At 32.6% G+C, this 16,543-nt stretch overlaps 1 protein-coding gene across 8 annotated transcripts in view; it reads left to right on the top strand.

Annotated features, from left to right (window-relative positions):
• PRPF40A (pre-mRNA processing factor 40 homolog A) overlaps nucleotides 1-16,543 on the top strand; it is a 54,726-nt gene that overhangs the window by 24,010 nt on the left and 14,173 nt on the right. For 4 of the 8 annotated variants that reach the window (XM_030852769.3, XM_030852770.3, XM_030852775.3 and 1 more), the window contains exons 6-13: nucleotides 7,615-7,725; nucleotides 9,113-9,233; nucleotides 9,471-9,524; nucleotides 11,114-11,138; nucleotides 11,796-12,167; nucleotides 14,327-14,435; nucleotides 14,930-14,994; nucleotides 15,351-15,515. In XM_030852769.3, the coding sequence (XP_030708629.1) occupies nucleotides 7,615-7,725; nucleotides 9,113-9,233; nucleotides 9,471-9,524; nucleotides 11,114-11,138; nucleotides 11,796-12,167; nucleotides 14,327-14,435; nucleotides 14,930-14,994; nucleotides 15,351-15,515 (1,022 nt within the window). The remainder of the gene's footprint in view (nucleotides 1-7,614; nucleotides 7,726-9,112; nucleotides 9,234-9,470; nucleotides 9,525-11,113; nucleotides 11,139-11,795; nucleotides 12,168-14,326; nucleotides 14,436-14,929; nucleotides 14,995-15,350; nucleotides 15,516-16,543) is intronic. The other 4 variants (XM_030852771.3, XM_030852773.3, XM_030852777.3 and 1 more) reach the window with 1 other exon arrangement.

The following is a 16,543-nucleotide window of genomic DNA, read 5'->3' on the forward strand; positions in this document are numbered from 1 at the left end:
CCCCACAACCCCTGCAGCCACTGGTCTTTTTACTGTCTCCACAGTTTTACCTTTTCCTGATGTCATATAGTTAGAATCTGAAAGGGTATGTGACCCTTTCAGATTGGCTTCATTCACTTAATTTTCCTCCATTTCTTTTCTTTGATAGCTCATTTCTTTTTAGCACTGAATAACAAAATAATTATAATAGAGGTGAATAATATTTTGTTGTCTGGACATGCCACATTTTGCTTATCCATTCAGTTACTAAAAGACATTTTGGTTGCTTCTAGGTTTTAGCAATTATGACTAAAGCTGCTAAAAACATACAGGTTTTTGTGTGGACTTAAGTTTTCAACACGCTTGGGTAAACATAAAGGAGCACGATTGCTTGATCATATAGTAATAGTATATATACTTTTGTAAGAAACTACCAAACTGTCTTCCAAAGTGGCTGTACCATTTTGACTTCCCACCAGCAATGAATGATAGTTCCTGTCGCTTCACATCCTCACTAACATTTGGTATTGTTGGTGTTCTAGATTTTTTTGGCGTTTTAATAGGTGTGTGGTGCATCTCATTTTAATTTGCAGCTCTGTAATAGTGTATGATGTTGAGCATCTTTTCATATGCTTACTTGTATCTATGTCTTTTTTTGTTGAGGTGCCCAGATTTTTTACTCTTTTTACAGATTTAATTTTATTTATTTTTGGCAGCGTTGGGTATTCGTTGCTGCGCGCAGGCTTTCTCTAGTTGTGTTGAGTGGGGGCTACTCTTCATTGCATTGTGCGGACCTCTCCTTGCAGTGGCTTCTCCTGTTGCGGAGCACCACCTCAAGGCCGCAGGCTTCAGTAGTTGTGGCTCACGGAGTCTAGAGCGCAGAGTCTAGAGTGCAGGCTCAGCAGTTGTGGTGCATGGGCCTAGTTGCTCTCTGGCATGTGGGATCCTCCCAGACCAGGGATTGAAGCTGAGTCCCCTGCACTGGCAGGCGGACCCTTATCCACTGCACCACCAGGGAAGTCCCTACTCATTTTTCTTAATAAGTTTAAAGAGTTTTTATATATTTTGGTTAACAGTACTTTAACAGATGTGCCTTTTGCAAATAATTTCTGTTTGTGGCTTTTTGCATTCTTTTAACTGCATTTGGCACAGCAGAGGTTTTTAATTTTACTTAAGTCCATCCTATCAATTGTTTCTTTCATTGATCATGCCTTTGAGAGACTTATTTTTTATAAGGTATACCTTTTTGCATTATGATCAGAAAGCACAGTCTATAAGATGTTGATTCTTTGCAGTTTATTAAAGCTTCCTTTATGTTCTATGTCAACACCAATTTTAGGAGTTTTTTGTGCTAATAATTTAAAGTTATTTTGTTTTTCTGTATCTTGACATATCTTTCATCTAAGGAGAGGGGTATATTAAAATCTTTAACTTGAAGGGATGTCATCTTTTTCTCCCATATTTTTCTGTTTTTGCTCTGTATTTCAAGGCTCATTTGCAAATAAATGCATATATGTTGAGGATAAGTTCTTTATCTGTTAACTCTTTATCAATATACAAGTCCCTCTTTCTATTTCGGTGGGACAGACAGTTATTATAGTTATTTTTATTTCTTTTTACCTTATAAAAACTTGTTATATTGTAAATAGAATATTTTTCCCATTTTTATTACAAGCTAGTTATTGTCATTCAAAAATTTTTGTATGTTTATCTTATAGCCAGCTAGATTACCAGAGGCACTGGATAATTAGTTTGTTTTTTTTATTTGAGTCTTTAGCAGTAAAGGCAAGAGAATTTATCTCTTTCCCAATCTTAATACCAGTCATTAATTTTATTGCCATAGTGTATTTGTGAAATTATAGTGATTGCAGACTTATGTTTTGGTCATGATTTTAATGGAAGTGGCTTTAGGATAATTTTTATTGGCCTTTGATAAGCTATCATTTAAATGTTTTTCTCTTTATTATTGTATTATTTGAGGATTTTTTTGTTTTTATTTTTTGAAGACTTATGAATTGTCATGATATTCGGGATATAATTTGATCATACCAAGTCTATTAGTGTGATCATGTGGTGTTTTCTTTTTTCAATTTGTTAATAGAAATACTTTCTTTTATAGATATCCCAATATTGAACTACCCTTGCACTTCTACAATAAATTCTACTTTGTCAGAGTGTATATACTGAGGATTCTCTTGGCTTTTATTTAAATTCTTTCATTTATATTTATAAGTAACATTGCCTGCTTTTCTTTTTTTGATACCTTTTCTGTTGAGTTTTGTAACTGTTAAAGAGCTTTTCATCTCTTTCTATGATCTGAAATAATATTGTAATCCTCTGTTCTTTAAAGGTTGCATAAGGTTCTACTATAAAATCATCTGGTTAGGTATCTTTCAATTGCGTCTATGGTAATTGGAATATTCAAGTGTGACGTGTTTCTTCTGGGTGAATTTTGGTGAAGTAGTTTGGGAGGAAATCATTTCCTCGAAATTTTGAAATTGGTTGTGAATCTGTTCTATGTCTGTGGTTATTTTCCTTATTTAGAGTAGTGAGGGGATTTTCCTATCTGTCTTAGTCTTTGGATTTAGTCATTTTTTTCTCTTTCAGTTTTGTTCAGCTGAGCTTATACATTGTATAAATGTTTACATTTTGAGTTTGAATGTACTGAATTAATTCACAACCCAATGGTTGACTAGCTTTTTTGAATCTGAAAAGTATATTAGCTCTCTTGATAATTGCTCTCTTGATAATTATACATGTGCATTTGTTTTCCTTATACCCCAGGTTTTTGTTTTGGGGGTTTGTTTTGTTCTTGCCTTTCAGATATTTTCAGTATCTATTGTGCTGCTACATCATTTGTTACAGTGTTTTGCTTTTTTTATTTAGTGCTGCATCTTAGACATTTTTCATTATATTAAAAATAGACCTGGGCTTCCCTGGTGGCACAGTGGTTGAGAGTCCACCTGCTGATGCAGGGGACAGGGGTTCGTGCCCCGGTCCGGGAAGATCCCACATGCCGCTCTGCGGCTGGGCCCGTGAGCCATGGCCGTTGAGCCTGCGCGTCCAGAGCCTGTGCTCCGCAATGGGAGAGGCCACAACAGTGAGAGGCCCGCGTACCGCAAAAAAAAAAAAAAAAAAAGACCTGTATAAGAGAGTTTGTAGTATGAATGGACTGTAATTGAACTGTCATTGGGGGGTTATTGATTTATCTCTATCTTGTCACCACTATTAGTAATCTGGAAGAGACTATCCTTGTACAGTCTTTGCAGCTATACAAATGGGATTTTGTAGAGTGAAACTTCAGGATCAAGAGATTATGTTTGCATTTTTGATTTGATAAGAACTACTAAATTGACCTTCAGAGAAATAATACTAATTCTGTTCCCAACAGTAGCCTGAGAGTACCCTTTTCTTCACACCCTTTTAACATTGCGTACAGCTGCTCTTTGTCATTCATCTGATGAGCAGAACGTTTCATTTTAATGTGCCCTTTCTTCATGTACTAATGAAGTTGACCATCCAATTATGTTATCTGTATTGAGTTCTGTTAGTGGCCATGTTTATATTTCCATTAGAATGTCTTTTCTTATTGATGGTAACAGAGTTGTGTATGTTAAGGGCAATGATTTTTTAATCCCTTGTTTTGTAAATATATACTCCCAGTTTATCGTTTGTAAAAATGTTTCCTTTCCGTTGATTGTCCAGGACTGCCATTTGTGTCATCAGTTTTTTATTATTACAATAAGTGTGTCAGTAAGAAAATAGTTTTGTGAATGGTGTCATCTGTGATGAAAGTGCAGAGTAATACTAAGGCTCCAAAGCAATGAATATCTTAATAACTCCTGCAGTGCCCCAAAGAAACTAACCTTAAGGTTAAAAGTAGTGTCCTGGCTTTAGCTCATTTAGAATATACATTTAGGTCTTTGTTAGGTTTTTCCCAGTTTTGCAAAGGCAGTCTAAGTCTTTGATAGGTAGCATTTGCTTATTGCTCTAGAGAGGTCTTATGTTTAAAAAAAAAATAGTAATTTTGTAGGAAAATGAGTCTTATTAATAGACTATGCTAATATGACTATCAGTACTTAGTAACTACTTGCATAGGTCATATTTTATACTATGAAGATAACTCTCCAGTTGTTAGTTGTTGATATATTCTTTATGCCACTCTTCATCTTACACTCAACATTCAGATACATTTGTTTTTAAATTTTTCTTTTAAAATATTAATTATTAGTTTTGGCCAGAAGCAAGACATTTTATAATTTTACTTTAAGTTGCAGATCAGATATTTCTAAGGAAAAAGAGCAAAAAATTTATCAGATAAATTACTTTTTCCACTCCAAACTTGACTTTTATAAGTGAATTTGATTATTGCTTAAGACATTTGTACAGAATTTATATTCCTGTCTGAAATGATTTCATTTCTGTTGATGCAAACAGTTGGAGCCTTGATCCATAGTAGGACCTTAGTTTGGGCTAGGACAATGTTGTAATGAACTTAAACTAGCTATGTTACCATGGTCATATTACTTTACTTTCTTGTGCTCCATTTTCTCTTCTATAAAGTAGGGATAATAAATGGTACCTGTCTCATAGGGTTATTAAAAGAATTAACTGATAATTGATGCAAAGCAATTAGTACAGGGCTTAATACTTAGTAGTTGGCCAGAATTCATCTGTTCTTATTGATAATTAGACTGTCCCTGAATACAAGCTTGAAACAGTATTTCACGGTGGGTAAAATGTGTTTTTTTTAAGGCAGAAATTACTGAACTGTTCTAGTTTTATCATTTATTTCCTGAATCATTATGAGCAAGTTGTTAACCCTCCTAAGCCTTGATTTTTTAATTTGTAAAATGCGGATAATGGTCTTACCTGCTTTGTAGTACAGTTGTAAAATTCAAATAAAGTAATAGATAGTGAATACTAAATTGCTTACTATTTGTTTTACTAGTTTGTATACTTCTCTTCTCATGTTTGGTCAAGTGTACATAGTCCCTTTCTTTTTCATTCCATTATCTCATATGTTTATTTCTGGTGAACTTCCTCTTTCCTTGATGCCTTTAGCAAATGTGACTTGGGAAGTTTAAATATAATTTTGGAACTTAATAGATTTCTTCTTAGTGCAATCCTGAGTTGGTACTGAGTTCATTTTTATTTTAATAAGAAATACAGACCTCTTTATCTCTCTTAATATCACTTAATTTATGAAATAAAGCATTATGCATATAATTTAAGAAGCTTCCATATATGTCTCTTATTGCACCACTTTTTCATTATAGGATGTTAAAATAGGTGAATAACAGCAAGCTAAATATTTTTCAGCAGTTATTTAATGTTTGCTCCAGAGAGATTATAGTTGTCATATTCTGCAGAGGTACTAGAACAAGTTAAGGAATTTAAATACACCTTTGGAATTATCTAATCATCCTGGTATATCATTCAGAAATCTGTAAGATTCTGTAAGTGGTCGTGTCAGACTCTTTACAGAATGGACTTAACAAATCTCTATAGCAAGGGCCGTTTTGTATTAAACAACCCAAATTTGGTTAAGTTCTTTTCTGTGAATTCTAATGGCGGTCTGTAATTTCTTCACTTAACTCTAGTTCTTTTCTCAGAAATTACAGAAAATAATCATCTTACCTCATCTACTTTTGTTAAAATTACGTTGATTTATGTCCTCCTTAGGTCGTCTTTTCTTGTTCTCCATCCCCACAATTTGCAAATATTCCTTATACAGTTTTCAATTAGCATATTTCAACATTTAACACATCTGAAATTGGAATGCATTCTATCATCCATGATGTCCTATGATCTTCGTTCTCCAGGCAGCACTTATCACCTGGTTGTGCATGACTGAACAGTAAAAGTGCCAACATCAGAAGACTGAATGTCCGTGGTTTGCAAGAAAATCCTAGAAATAATGGCACAACACTCTTTTATCAGCTAGGAATAAAATGATTATGTGAGAGAGTAGGAAAAGCAATGAATCACATGTGTTTAGCCACATTCCCAAAGCAGAAATCAAAAGTAGATCTGCTCCATTACTCAGTAAAGTTGATAAGGAGGGAAGAAAGGTAAGCCAGTTTTAAATAGGTAAGGAGAAAGTTAAGAACCAGTAGCAGTGGTTTTCAGTTATTTTATGGCTTGTTTCATTTTGCTTTTCAGAAATGCTGCATTATTAGTAGGATTCTTGGTATGCAACAGGGGATGGATGGTATTGTGTGGAAATATAATGGACATTAGCACCTTGGATACAATAAGGGTTCTGAGTGTAAAGTTTAAGGAATAGATTAATTATTTTATTTGCCTATTTTCCTTTTTATGTATTCACAGGAGTGATAGGAGATAAAACCTAAGTCTAATAAGTAAGAATAAGTCCTTTCAAAACGTTTAACATAAATCTGAGTGATAAAAAATGTGATGGTTTGACAGTGACTTTACCTTTTCTTCCTTAGAGGAATGTACAACAATCTTTTGTTTCAGATTTTAAGAAATTTGGTATAGATCATTTTTATAACCCTTTTTGAGCATACTTTAGTCTGAAAAATCTGGTGCCCAGAATTGGGCTTAGTACCTTTGATCTCATCCAGTAATTCATTCATTCATGATTCTTTGTAAAACTGCTTTTTAAAAACCACTTTATTAAGGTATGATTGACATATGAAAAGCTATACATATTAAATGTGTATGACTGGATGATTTGGGGAATAAATACACATCCATGAAACTATCACCAAGACCATAGACATCTATCATCTCTCAAAGGTTCCTCCCAGCCCCTTTTATTATTATTATTATTTTGTGTTTGTGCACATGTGTATATATGGTGACCTTATAAAACTCTTAACCAACCTTTTATTTATTTATTTTCTTTATTTTTTTGACTGTGTCAGGTCTTCGTTGTGGCGCGTGGGCTTCTCTCTAGTTCCAGTGCGCGGGCCTCTCTCTAGTTGTGCCGTGCAGGCTCCAGAGCGTGTGGGCTCTGTAGTTTGCAGCATGTAGGCTCTTTAGTTGTGGCCTGCGGGCTTAGTTGCCCTGCAGCATGTGGGATCTTAGTTCCCCGACCAAAGATAGAACCTGTGTCCCCTGCATTGGAAGGCGGATTCTTTACCACTGGACCACCAGGGAAGCCCCTTACGCAACCTTTATTTGAGCTATCATGTCTGTTGATACTTGAGGTCTTACTAATAACTTTTAGTAGTTTCTTACTAGTTCTTTTGGACCCCATTAGTGGATTTATATTCTGTATCAAACTAGTTTCATGTAAAACTTTATCTTACTCATCTTGTGTTGAGGCATTTGTATTCACATTTTATCCCTGTTAAATTTCATCTTGTTGATTATTAAGTTCTGATTGTCATACAAAGGCATCCTTTCTGATTTTGATGCCCGCATCTTTATGGCATGTCAATTTAGAACTTTGTCCAACTTGATGTAAATATTCTTTGGGTTAGATATTCTATTTTCAGTTACCTCCCTGCTTGCATTGGTCAATTATTCTAAATAACTGTCAAAAGTATGCCCATTTTATACTTTTAATTTCTTCATATATTGCTTTGAAACTAATGATACTGATATTTATTTACAGTGGCACTGTTAAATAATTTAAATCTTTTTATAATTATTTTTCTTTAGAAATCAATGTGGACTGAACATAAATCACCTGATGGAAGGACCTACTACTATAATACTGAAACCAAACAGTCTACTTGGGAGAAACCAGATGATCTTAAAACTCCTGCTGAGGTGAAAGTTTGAGGACTGGAATTTAGAGATTAAATAGATTGGGTCTTTTTTTTTTTTTTTTTTTTTTTTTTAGGATTTTGGTGGGTATTTGGCTTTCCAAAGAATAGTATTGCTTATATCAGAAAAGGATGGTACAAAGGCATTCAGAGGAGAAAAGGGTTTATACAGTCACACCAATCAGCAAAAAGACAAATAAAGTTCATTCCCTTCTATAGGCAGACCAGTTTTGTTTACTGATATTTGCCCCTGCTCAGGAACCTTTGTCAGGTGGTATCAATTTAAGAAAGGTATTTAAAGAATAAATTGGAAGAAAAAAAGTACTCTCTCTCTGCTTGCCCTTTATTTGTTTTCCTCTTTATAGCAAACCTGAGTGATTTCAGATATCGTCTACTGGGCTCTTACATTTTTCCAGTGGGGCTAGGATAATGGAGATGAAGTTAAATTACAAATACAAATACTTCCATCTTTTAGAATGGGAAATTGTCTCTTTGGAAAATATCCCCCCCCAAAGTATGTATATTTAATTTTATGTTGTAAATTTTACCATTCAAAATATACAGATATGAAAATAAGATTGAAGGAATAAACTAAGTAAGCAATATTACCTGTGGTTTAATTAGGAAGTCTGGAGTCCTAAGTAAGAGCTGATCTGGCATTTCAAAGCTATACTTGAAGTTTTTCCTAGTAGGCAGCATATTCTTTTTTTCCTTCTCTTAATTAAGAATTTGAGGAGGTAAAAATATTTTCCAGGCCACCACACTAATTATAGAACACCAGTACTTGGGAGGGGAAGTTGGCAGATGATAAAATTTTTTATTTATCCCAATACTGACATAGATATTTGCCCAAGACACTGATTAAATTTGAGTTTTCAGTAGCATTCTCGTTCCACCCTAACACGTTCTGTATATTAGGTTTTAAGTATATCATACATAACAATGCTTCCTTACATAAGGTAGTTCACATAGGTTTGTAATAAATTGTTTGTGAAACTGAAATCTAAGCATAACCAGATCAGACTTTGGTTTCTTCCAAATTTTATGTTTTTCCTACTTGTATTAGTATTTAAGAAGCCTGTTTGTGAAATATGGATGGTAATTTTTACCTATGGTGGGATGTAAATGGCAAGAGCACATAGGGTTTGAAATTCAGATAGACCTGGTTTTGAATCTTGTCTTTGCCCCTTAATAGGTACATTACCTTAGACAAACATAATGTATTCAAATAACATTAGTTAGTAAGTGTCCTATAGTTGGTAGCTTATATTATCACCATCTCGCAAGCTTTAGAATTGTATGGGTTGATAGTATGTAGTAAAAACAGTGATGTAAATGATGAAAGATGCTAAGTATATTACTGTTAACTGTAGGTTTTTATTTTGCTTTAGCAACTTCTATCTAAATGCCCTTGGAAGGAGTACAAATCTGACTCTGGAAAGCCTTACTATTACAATTCTCAAACGAAAGAATCCCGCTGGGCGAAACCTAAAGAACTTGAAGATCTTGAAGGTAAAACAGGGAAAGATAATTTTTAATGTTACTTTTTTATGTATATATGTCATTCACATTGGAACAGTCCTTCATAAATAGGATTGTTCAAACAAAGGCCTTATATTTTTTAATTAAGTGATTAGAACGTTTTAAATGGTGTAACAGTTTTATGGGCTCTTATTTTCTTGTTGCTCTAGAACTCGGTTCTATAGATTTTAAATAGATTTTTATTTGATTTGATTCCACTGAAACTAGGATACCAGAATACCATTGTTGCTGGAAGTCTTATTACAAAATCAAACCTGCATGGTGAGCTGCTTTGATAATTCATTTTCTGTCATTATTTAACATTTTAAGAGTATGTCACGAATGTTCACTAACCATAATTGGATAAATCTGCAGTGAGAAATCTCTAATTCAAAGAATTCCTTTCATTTAAGGGTTATATTATAAATGAGCTTGTAGCTTTTAACATTGTACTTTTTACTTTCTTTTTTAAACAAAAAACATCATTTACTATTGGAAAATTGAACAAAAACATCATATACGATATTTCTAAAGACAGCTATGAGTGTTGGTGCACACATGGAATATGTGACAACTCAGCAGATAGCAGAGAACCTTGAACTCTTATCATTTAAAATTTTGTTAATATAGTGTAAGACTCTACATTTAATGCTGATTTTATTTTAGCACAACACTGCAGAATAGCCTTTATGTTTATTATGGGAGAATTAAAGTAAATAGAATACTATGCCTCACTTACAAAAGGAGAATTTTCCAACATCCTCAACTATTCAGAATATCCCTGAGAATCTAGAAATACTACGTAATATAAAACCTAGGGCTTAAAGTAGCAGAGATTCAGAGTAGGAATTGAGAATTTAGTTCTTTTACTCTTCTAATAGAATCTGGTGTCATAAACTATTGGCTTAGAAGCAACAGATTATAGGAGAATGGGGCTAATAAAGTAGTCTGCAACGTATAACAACTTCTGACAGGAAAGTGAGAATAAAAATTTCTTAAAGGCACTTGGTCTTACGTCTATTTACCTTTTCCCTGTGTCATCTCATTAGCTTGGATGGTCATTATCCGAAATATTTGTTAATTCGTAATGATAACCCCTTTAGTATGTTTTGTCAGCCATACTAAACAGATTTCCTTTAAAAGGGGATAAGTTTTAAAAATATTTTCATAGAGTTAAGCTTATATTATCATTTACATGGAGCACCTCATTCCCTAATAATGCTGAATAAATGAGATATCTTTGTTACCCATAAAGGAAAATTTACTTTAACTAGAATGAAAGCTGAAATATTGAGTACAGATCTTTAAAGCTCAATTTATACTTCTATACTAGCATTGGCTAATAATAATATTGTAGATAGGTAGATTCTGAGTTCATTCATGTAAGAAATATCAAGCTCATTTCTGATATAACCCTATTACAAATAGTTGGTGTGCATAACTATCTATCTACCTGTCAATGCTAGTATATATGTGCTGGAATTTCATAACATACATTCGACCCCATTTTGAATTTAGTATCTTTAAAAAAAACAAAAAACAAGTAGTTTTATCCCTGGGGAAAGTAACTATTTTATTCCAGAATTATGCAGATACTTTCAGGGAGTTTTTGCAGTAGCCAACAGCCTTTGAGAAAGTAGCATTGTGGGAAGAAGCTTTCCTAAAACTTGCTGTTATTTAAAGTTTGTTTTTATTCTTTAATTGCTGCCCTGGAATTTACAGAACCTTTGCTCTATAAATGTAGTTATTTTTTTTTTTAAAGGGTGGTAAATCTTACTGTATAGAACTTTTATCTCCTTTTAAAGTCTGTTTTCATTGATTGTATTTAAAAGCTATGTAGTACGTAACTGTTCTTTTTTTCTCTTTAATAGCAATGATCAAAGCTGAAGAAAGCAGGTAAGCAGTTTTGGACATCAGTACATATTTACAAATTTAGTATCTCCTATAACATCCTTGTTTTAACTGTATAAATAGTATTTAGCATGGTAGGCCTGATAGTTTGATGTCTTCAGAGGATTTGGGGTAGGGAAAGAGAGATTTACTCAAGATACACACTTGATGCTTTCCTAGACGGTTATTAGAATTTGGACAGCATTCTTAACAAAAACTGTTACAGAAAAGTCCAAAATTTGATTTGAATTAATTTGGGAACGGATGAAGTATTGTATCAGTATTATCTCCCTTCCTTTACTCAGGTTTTCCTTTTAATGGGTGAAATGAAATTAATGATATAGGTCAAATTTTATGGCATAATACAATCTGATAGGACATTTTGTAAATGAAAACAGTTATTGGACTTTGGGAAATGCAGATTGTTGCATGAGTGCCTATCATACATTATCACGAATGTTTGCTGAATTAAATCAAAGTAATTCAGTTTCATACTGTGGTTTTAATCTTTTTGAATGGCTTAATAGTTTGGCAGCACTGCCGTTTTTCCCTTATAGTAGTTTCTCTTATTCATTTGATTTTATGATAATTTAAAACTAACTTTATTTGGCTTTGCAATTATTCATAATGAACTGACTAGCTTTCTCTTTTTTAAATACATAGTAAACAAGAAGAGTGCACCACATCAACAGCCCCAGTTCCTACAACAGAAATTCCAACCACAATGAGCACCATGGCTGCTGCAGAAGCAGCAGCTGCTGTTGTTGCTGCAGCAGCTGCAGCAGCAGCAGCTGCTGCTGCAGCCAATGCAAGTGCTTCCACCTCTGCTTCTAGTACTGTGGGTGGAACTGTTCCAGTTGTTCCTGAGCCTGAGGTTACTTCGATTGTTGCTACTGTTGTAGATAATGAAAATACAGTAACAATTTCGACTGAAGAACAAGCACAACTTACTAGTACCCCTGCTGTTCAGGATCAAAGTGTTGAAGTGTCTAGTAATACTGGAGAAGAAACATCTAAGCAGGAAACTGTAGCTGAGTAAGTTTAGTAACTTGTTTTCTGCAAATCAGTACCAGACTTCATTAATATAAGAAATTGCTGATCTAGTCAGTGGCCATTAAATGTTTAATAAAAGTTTTTTGAGAATCAAAACATAAGCCTTTAGATAATGGATAATTTTTGAGATTGAGTTTTGTGGGGTCATGCTTTCAAACTGTTGCAAAACTAATCCACACAAGTTTAGGAAGCAGAGCTGGTGATAGGGTAAGAGACAAATTTGAAGGGGTGCCAAAAACTTAGTAATCAAAATGCAGTATTTTAAATCAAAATCAATGCAAAAATCCCATGATTAATAGAATAAAATTTTAAGTAAAGACAGGATCAGAATTATTGATTTTCTTTCTATTTCATTCTGAAATATGGCTTACTACAGCACTGCAGGGAAGTTGCTGTAGTTCAGTATTGAACAAACAAGCAAAAATCAAGTAGACAAAAATCAAGATAACACTTAACAGTGTACAGGAAAACTGTTAGGTTAAATTGGTACAACTTTTTAATAAGGCCAAATAGCTGTATCTCTAAGTTTACAGTTTGTATGTACCCTATGATCTAGTAATATTTCATATGGCTGTGCTTTTTATAGCTATAAAAAGTAACCTTGAGCTGTGCTTCTTGATTTTAAAGATATCCACATATATTAAAAAATATTAAAAAATCATGATGTCAAGATCCAAACATGATCACCCATCTTAATATTTAAGTATATTGATTTCATCTTCCTACCCCCTTTTATAAACTTTTTTGATTAATTTTAATGTTCATTTTCCAAAGTATGAAAATAGCTTTATAATTTTTTCTGATGTTTTAGAAGTTTAAAAAGATATCTATATAGTATATTTGAAGGCGTAAAAGAGTGAGTTAACATTTTAATTATATCCTTCTTCCTTTTTTGTGCATTTAAAATACATGCATATTTTAAATTTTAAAAATATATCAGAGATGTCTACATCAGTAGAGATCCAATCCTATCGTGTTGATTATTATTATTTATATAATTAATATTCAACATGATATTATTTATATATACATTAATTTCAGTATTCTCCTACTGATAGACATTTAGCCCTTCTAGAATAATATTGTTTTACATCTTTTCATACCTATTGTATTTTTTCACAATAATTTGTTTTTCACATTTTTAACAAACAACTGTTTTCTGCTTCCTTTTTTGTTTCCTTATTATAGTACTTGAGTCAGTATAATGAACTTGATTTTAATTACTTTGAACGTAGATCATTTACAGCTCGTAACTTTTGGCTGTGCTCTTTACAATATTTTTGATGATTTTAAATAAATACTCCAAAGTAAGGTTACTTGATTCAGAGGGTATGAATTAATTGTATTTTTTATTAGTATGTATTCCAGAATATGCATTCAACTTAAAGGTGGGGGGTGGGGTTTGTTTTTTGATTTGTCTTTTCCTGCATTCTCTTCTATAAAGGAAGAAATGTTAAGATTATACAACTTTTTCATAAAGATCCCTCAAATAAGTACAGTTGACAATTCTTGGGTAATTCTTTCTGTTTGAGATCAGTGTTAGCAGACTTTTTCATAAACCTTCAAAGAGTAAATACTTTTGGTTTTGTTGGTGATACAGTCTGTCACAATGACTCAATTCTGCTGTGGTAGTACGCAGTCAGCCATAATCAGTATGCAAACTCTTGAGCAGGGCCATGTTCCAGTAAAGCTGTATTTACAGAAATTGGCAGCAGGATGGATTTGACCCATGGGTTGTAGTTTGCCAATCCCGATTTAGATTGATCTCTACATCTTTTTTATATTTTATGCACACTTGTCCAAATCCTATTATTAAGACACTAAAATGAGGACGCTGAATAAGTTTTATAAGCCATTTGAAAGTATTAACTTGTGGGCTAGTGAAACTAGTGTTGTAGTATAAATGTTTATTTTAGCCTTTGTACAAGGTCTTAATAACCAAATGTTAGAGGAAAAAACTATATAGTACTTTTATTTCTTTATGTTGCATTAAATGTGTCTCATGGAGACTTTATTCTAAACTTGTCAAATAAGTTTATTTGTTTACCTCAACAGCAAACAAATAATAATAAAATATTATTTTCCTAAATGAAGCAAGTGTTTATTTAAATTGTAAATACAGTGTATAAATTTCTCTCTAGTTTTACTCCCAAAAAGGAGGAGGAAGAAAGCCAACCAGCAAAAAAAACATATACTTGGAATACAAAGGAGGAAGCAAAGCAAGCATTTAAAGAATTATTGAAGGAAAAGGTATTTATAATAGAGATTTTTATTTTAAGTATCTAATAAATGAAATTATCCTTCAGTGCAGTTTGTACCTTGATGCTTTTATTAAAAATACTAATCTTATAAACGGCTGTGACTGAAAATTAGCTAAAGTTGTCTTTTTTCTCTTTTTAACTTTGAGAAACTGACTTTCAACCAAAAAGAATGTGTAAGGTACTACACAGCACATTCCACCTCAGTATTTAATATAAGGTTTTTTATTCATAAAAATTGTTCTGTCTTCTAATCAATAGTCTGAGAAAGAAGTATTCATGGTCTGTTTAAATTTCAGTTGTTCTTTTTAGTCTATAGATACATTACACAGATTTGCTTGCTTCAATGAATTATTTTTTAGACCTTTTTTCAAACTCCTGCAAAGGGAAGTGATTGATGTTTGCAGTGAGTATTATACTTTGTTCTCTGTTGTATGACTTACTATATTTGTGTGAAATTTTAACTTCTCATTAAATGATTTTCAGCGGGTACCATCTAATGCTTCATGGGAGCAAGCTATGAAAATGATCATTAATGATCCACGATACAGGTAACTTTTTTTAATTTACTTTCCACTTTGAGCAAACTAAGCCTAGAAAATTTAAATTATGTAAAATAATACAACTTTTCACTCCATGGTCTTCTGTTATTTTGGATACCAATAATTGAGTTGCTTTATGTCTGATAAGAACCAAAAAAGTTAAAAGGCTTGTCATATAGTCTGGGCACCCTGCTATAGATGTTAGAATTATTTTTAAAGTAGAAATTATTTTCTGTAATTATTTGCTATCTTTAATAACTTACTGACATTTTCTTAATTTGTGAATGAAATTTATTGTTTTTTCAAAGCACTAACACTTGATCATCTTACGTTCATTTACTCTTATATGATATTTTTCTATTTAGTGCTTTAGCAAAGTTGAGTGAAAAAAAGCAGGCCTTTAATGCTTATAAAGTCCAGACAGAGAAAGAAGAAAAAGAAGAAGCAAGATCCAAATACAAAGAGGCTAAGGAATCCTTTCAGCGTTTTCTTGAAAATCATGAAAAAATGACTTCCACAACTAGATACAAGTAAGATTTTTACTGATCATGGTATATGTTTACTGTACTGTTTCTGTGTCAGACTTTTTACCAAGTGCAGTAACTGATTCAGATGTTCATTAAAGCTAAATGATTGTGAATGTGACAGTTTCATAAGGTAAAAGGTAAATCAGTAGTTAAATGTGGAATTCATAGACTTACTGAGTTTTTAATTAGGGACTGCAATAAAAAAGGGAGAAAGACTTTATTTCATAATGAAAGCTTGACTCCTTTCTCCTTAATATAAGAATTCAAGATGCAAGTTGGGGGAGAGAGAGGGGAATATATGTTTATGTATAGCTGACTCACTTTGTTTTACAGCAGAAACTAATACATCATTGTAAAGCAATTATACTCCAAAACAGATGTTAAAAAAAAAAAAAGAATTCAGATTTTTTTGTATTTGTGGAATAGAAATAGGCTATTTTCATTATGTATATAGCATTTTTGAAAATTTACATTTATATAGCATTCTTCTTTTTGGAGTGCTTTGTTATTTAAAATTGTAATTCATTATTAACATCTTTGCAATAAGCTGTTACGTTCATTTTCCCTATGTGTTTTCTTATTTTCCCCACTTTTCCAGAAAAGCCTTAGTGAAGAACTCTTCCATTTCTTTCAATAGTCCTATTTTATCTGTTAACTAAATTTCTTACAGTTATTGAAGTCTGTAATTTAGTTCCATGGGCAGTTTGTCGCTACCCTGAGAAGTACAGGTAGTCTTAACTACAAAACATTGCTCAATTGGAATTATCTCCTCTATCTCTAAAGGAGAAAACAAGGCCTAAGCTGTTTTGTTCTTTTTCTTAATTATCCAAAAGTTTTTTTTTTTTTTTTTGAACCAGTGAAACCACATCTTGTTTATTTGAAACCAACAAAATTTATACAAAAGTTTTCTTTTATAATACAATCATGGACTTAAGAGTGGAAAAGAGTGTTCATTTGGTGGTATTAAATTTAGAATAAAATTAAAATGGTTTAAAATTTTTATGGTATAGTATAGAGTAACATTTAATCTT

Source organism: Globicephala melas, chromosome 7 (genome assembly GCF_963455315.2).
Source record: "Globicephala melas chromosome 7, mGloMel1.2, whole genome shotgun sequence".
Classification (NCBI taxonomy): domain Eukaryota; kingdom Metazoa; phylum Chordata; class Mammalia; order Artiodactyla; family Delphinidae; genus Globicephala; species Globicephala melas.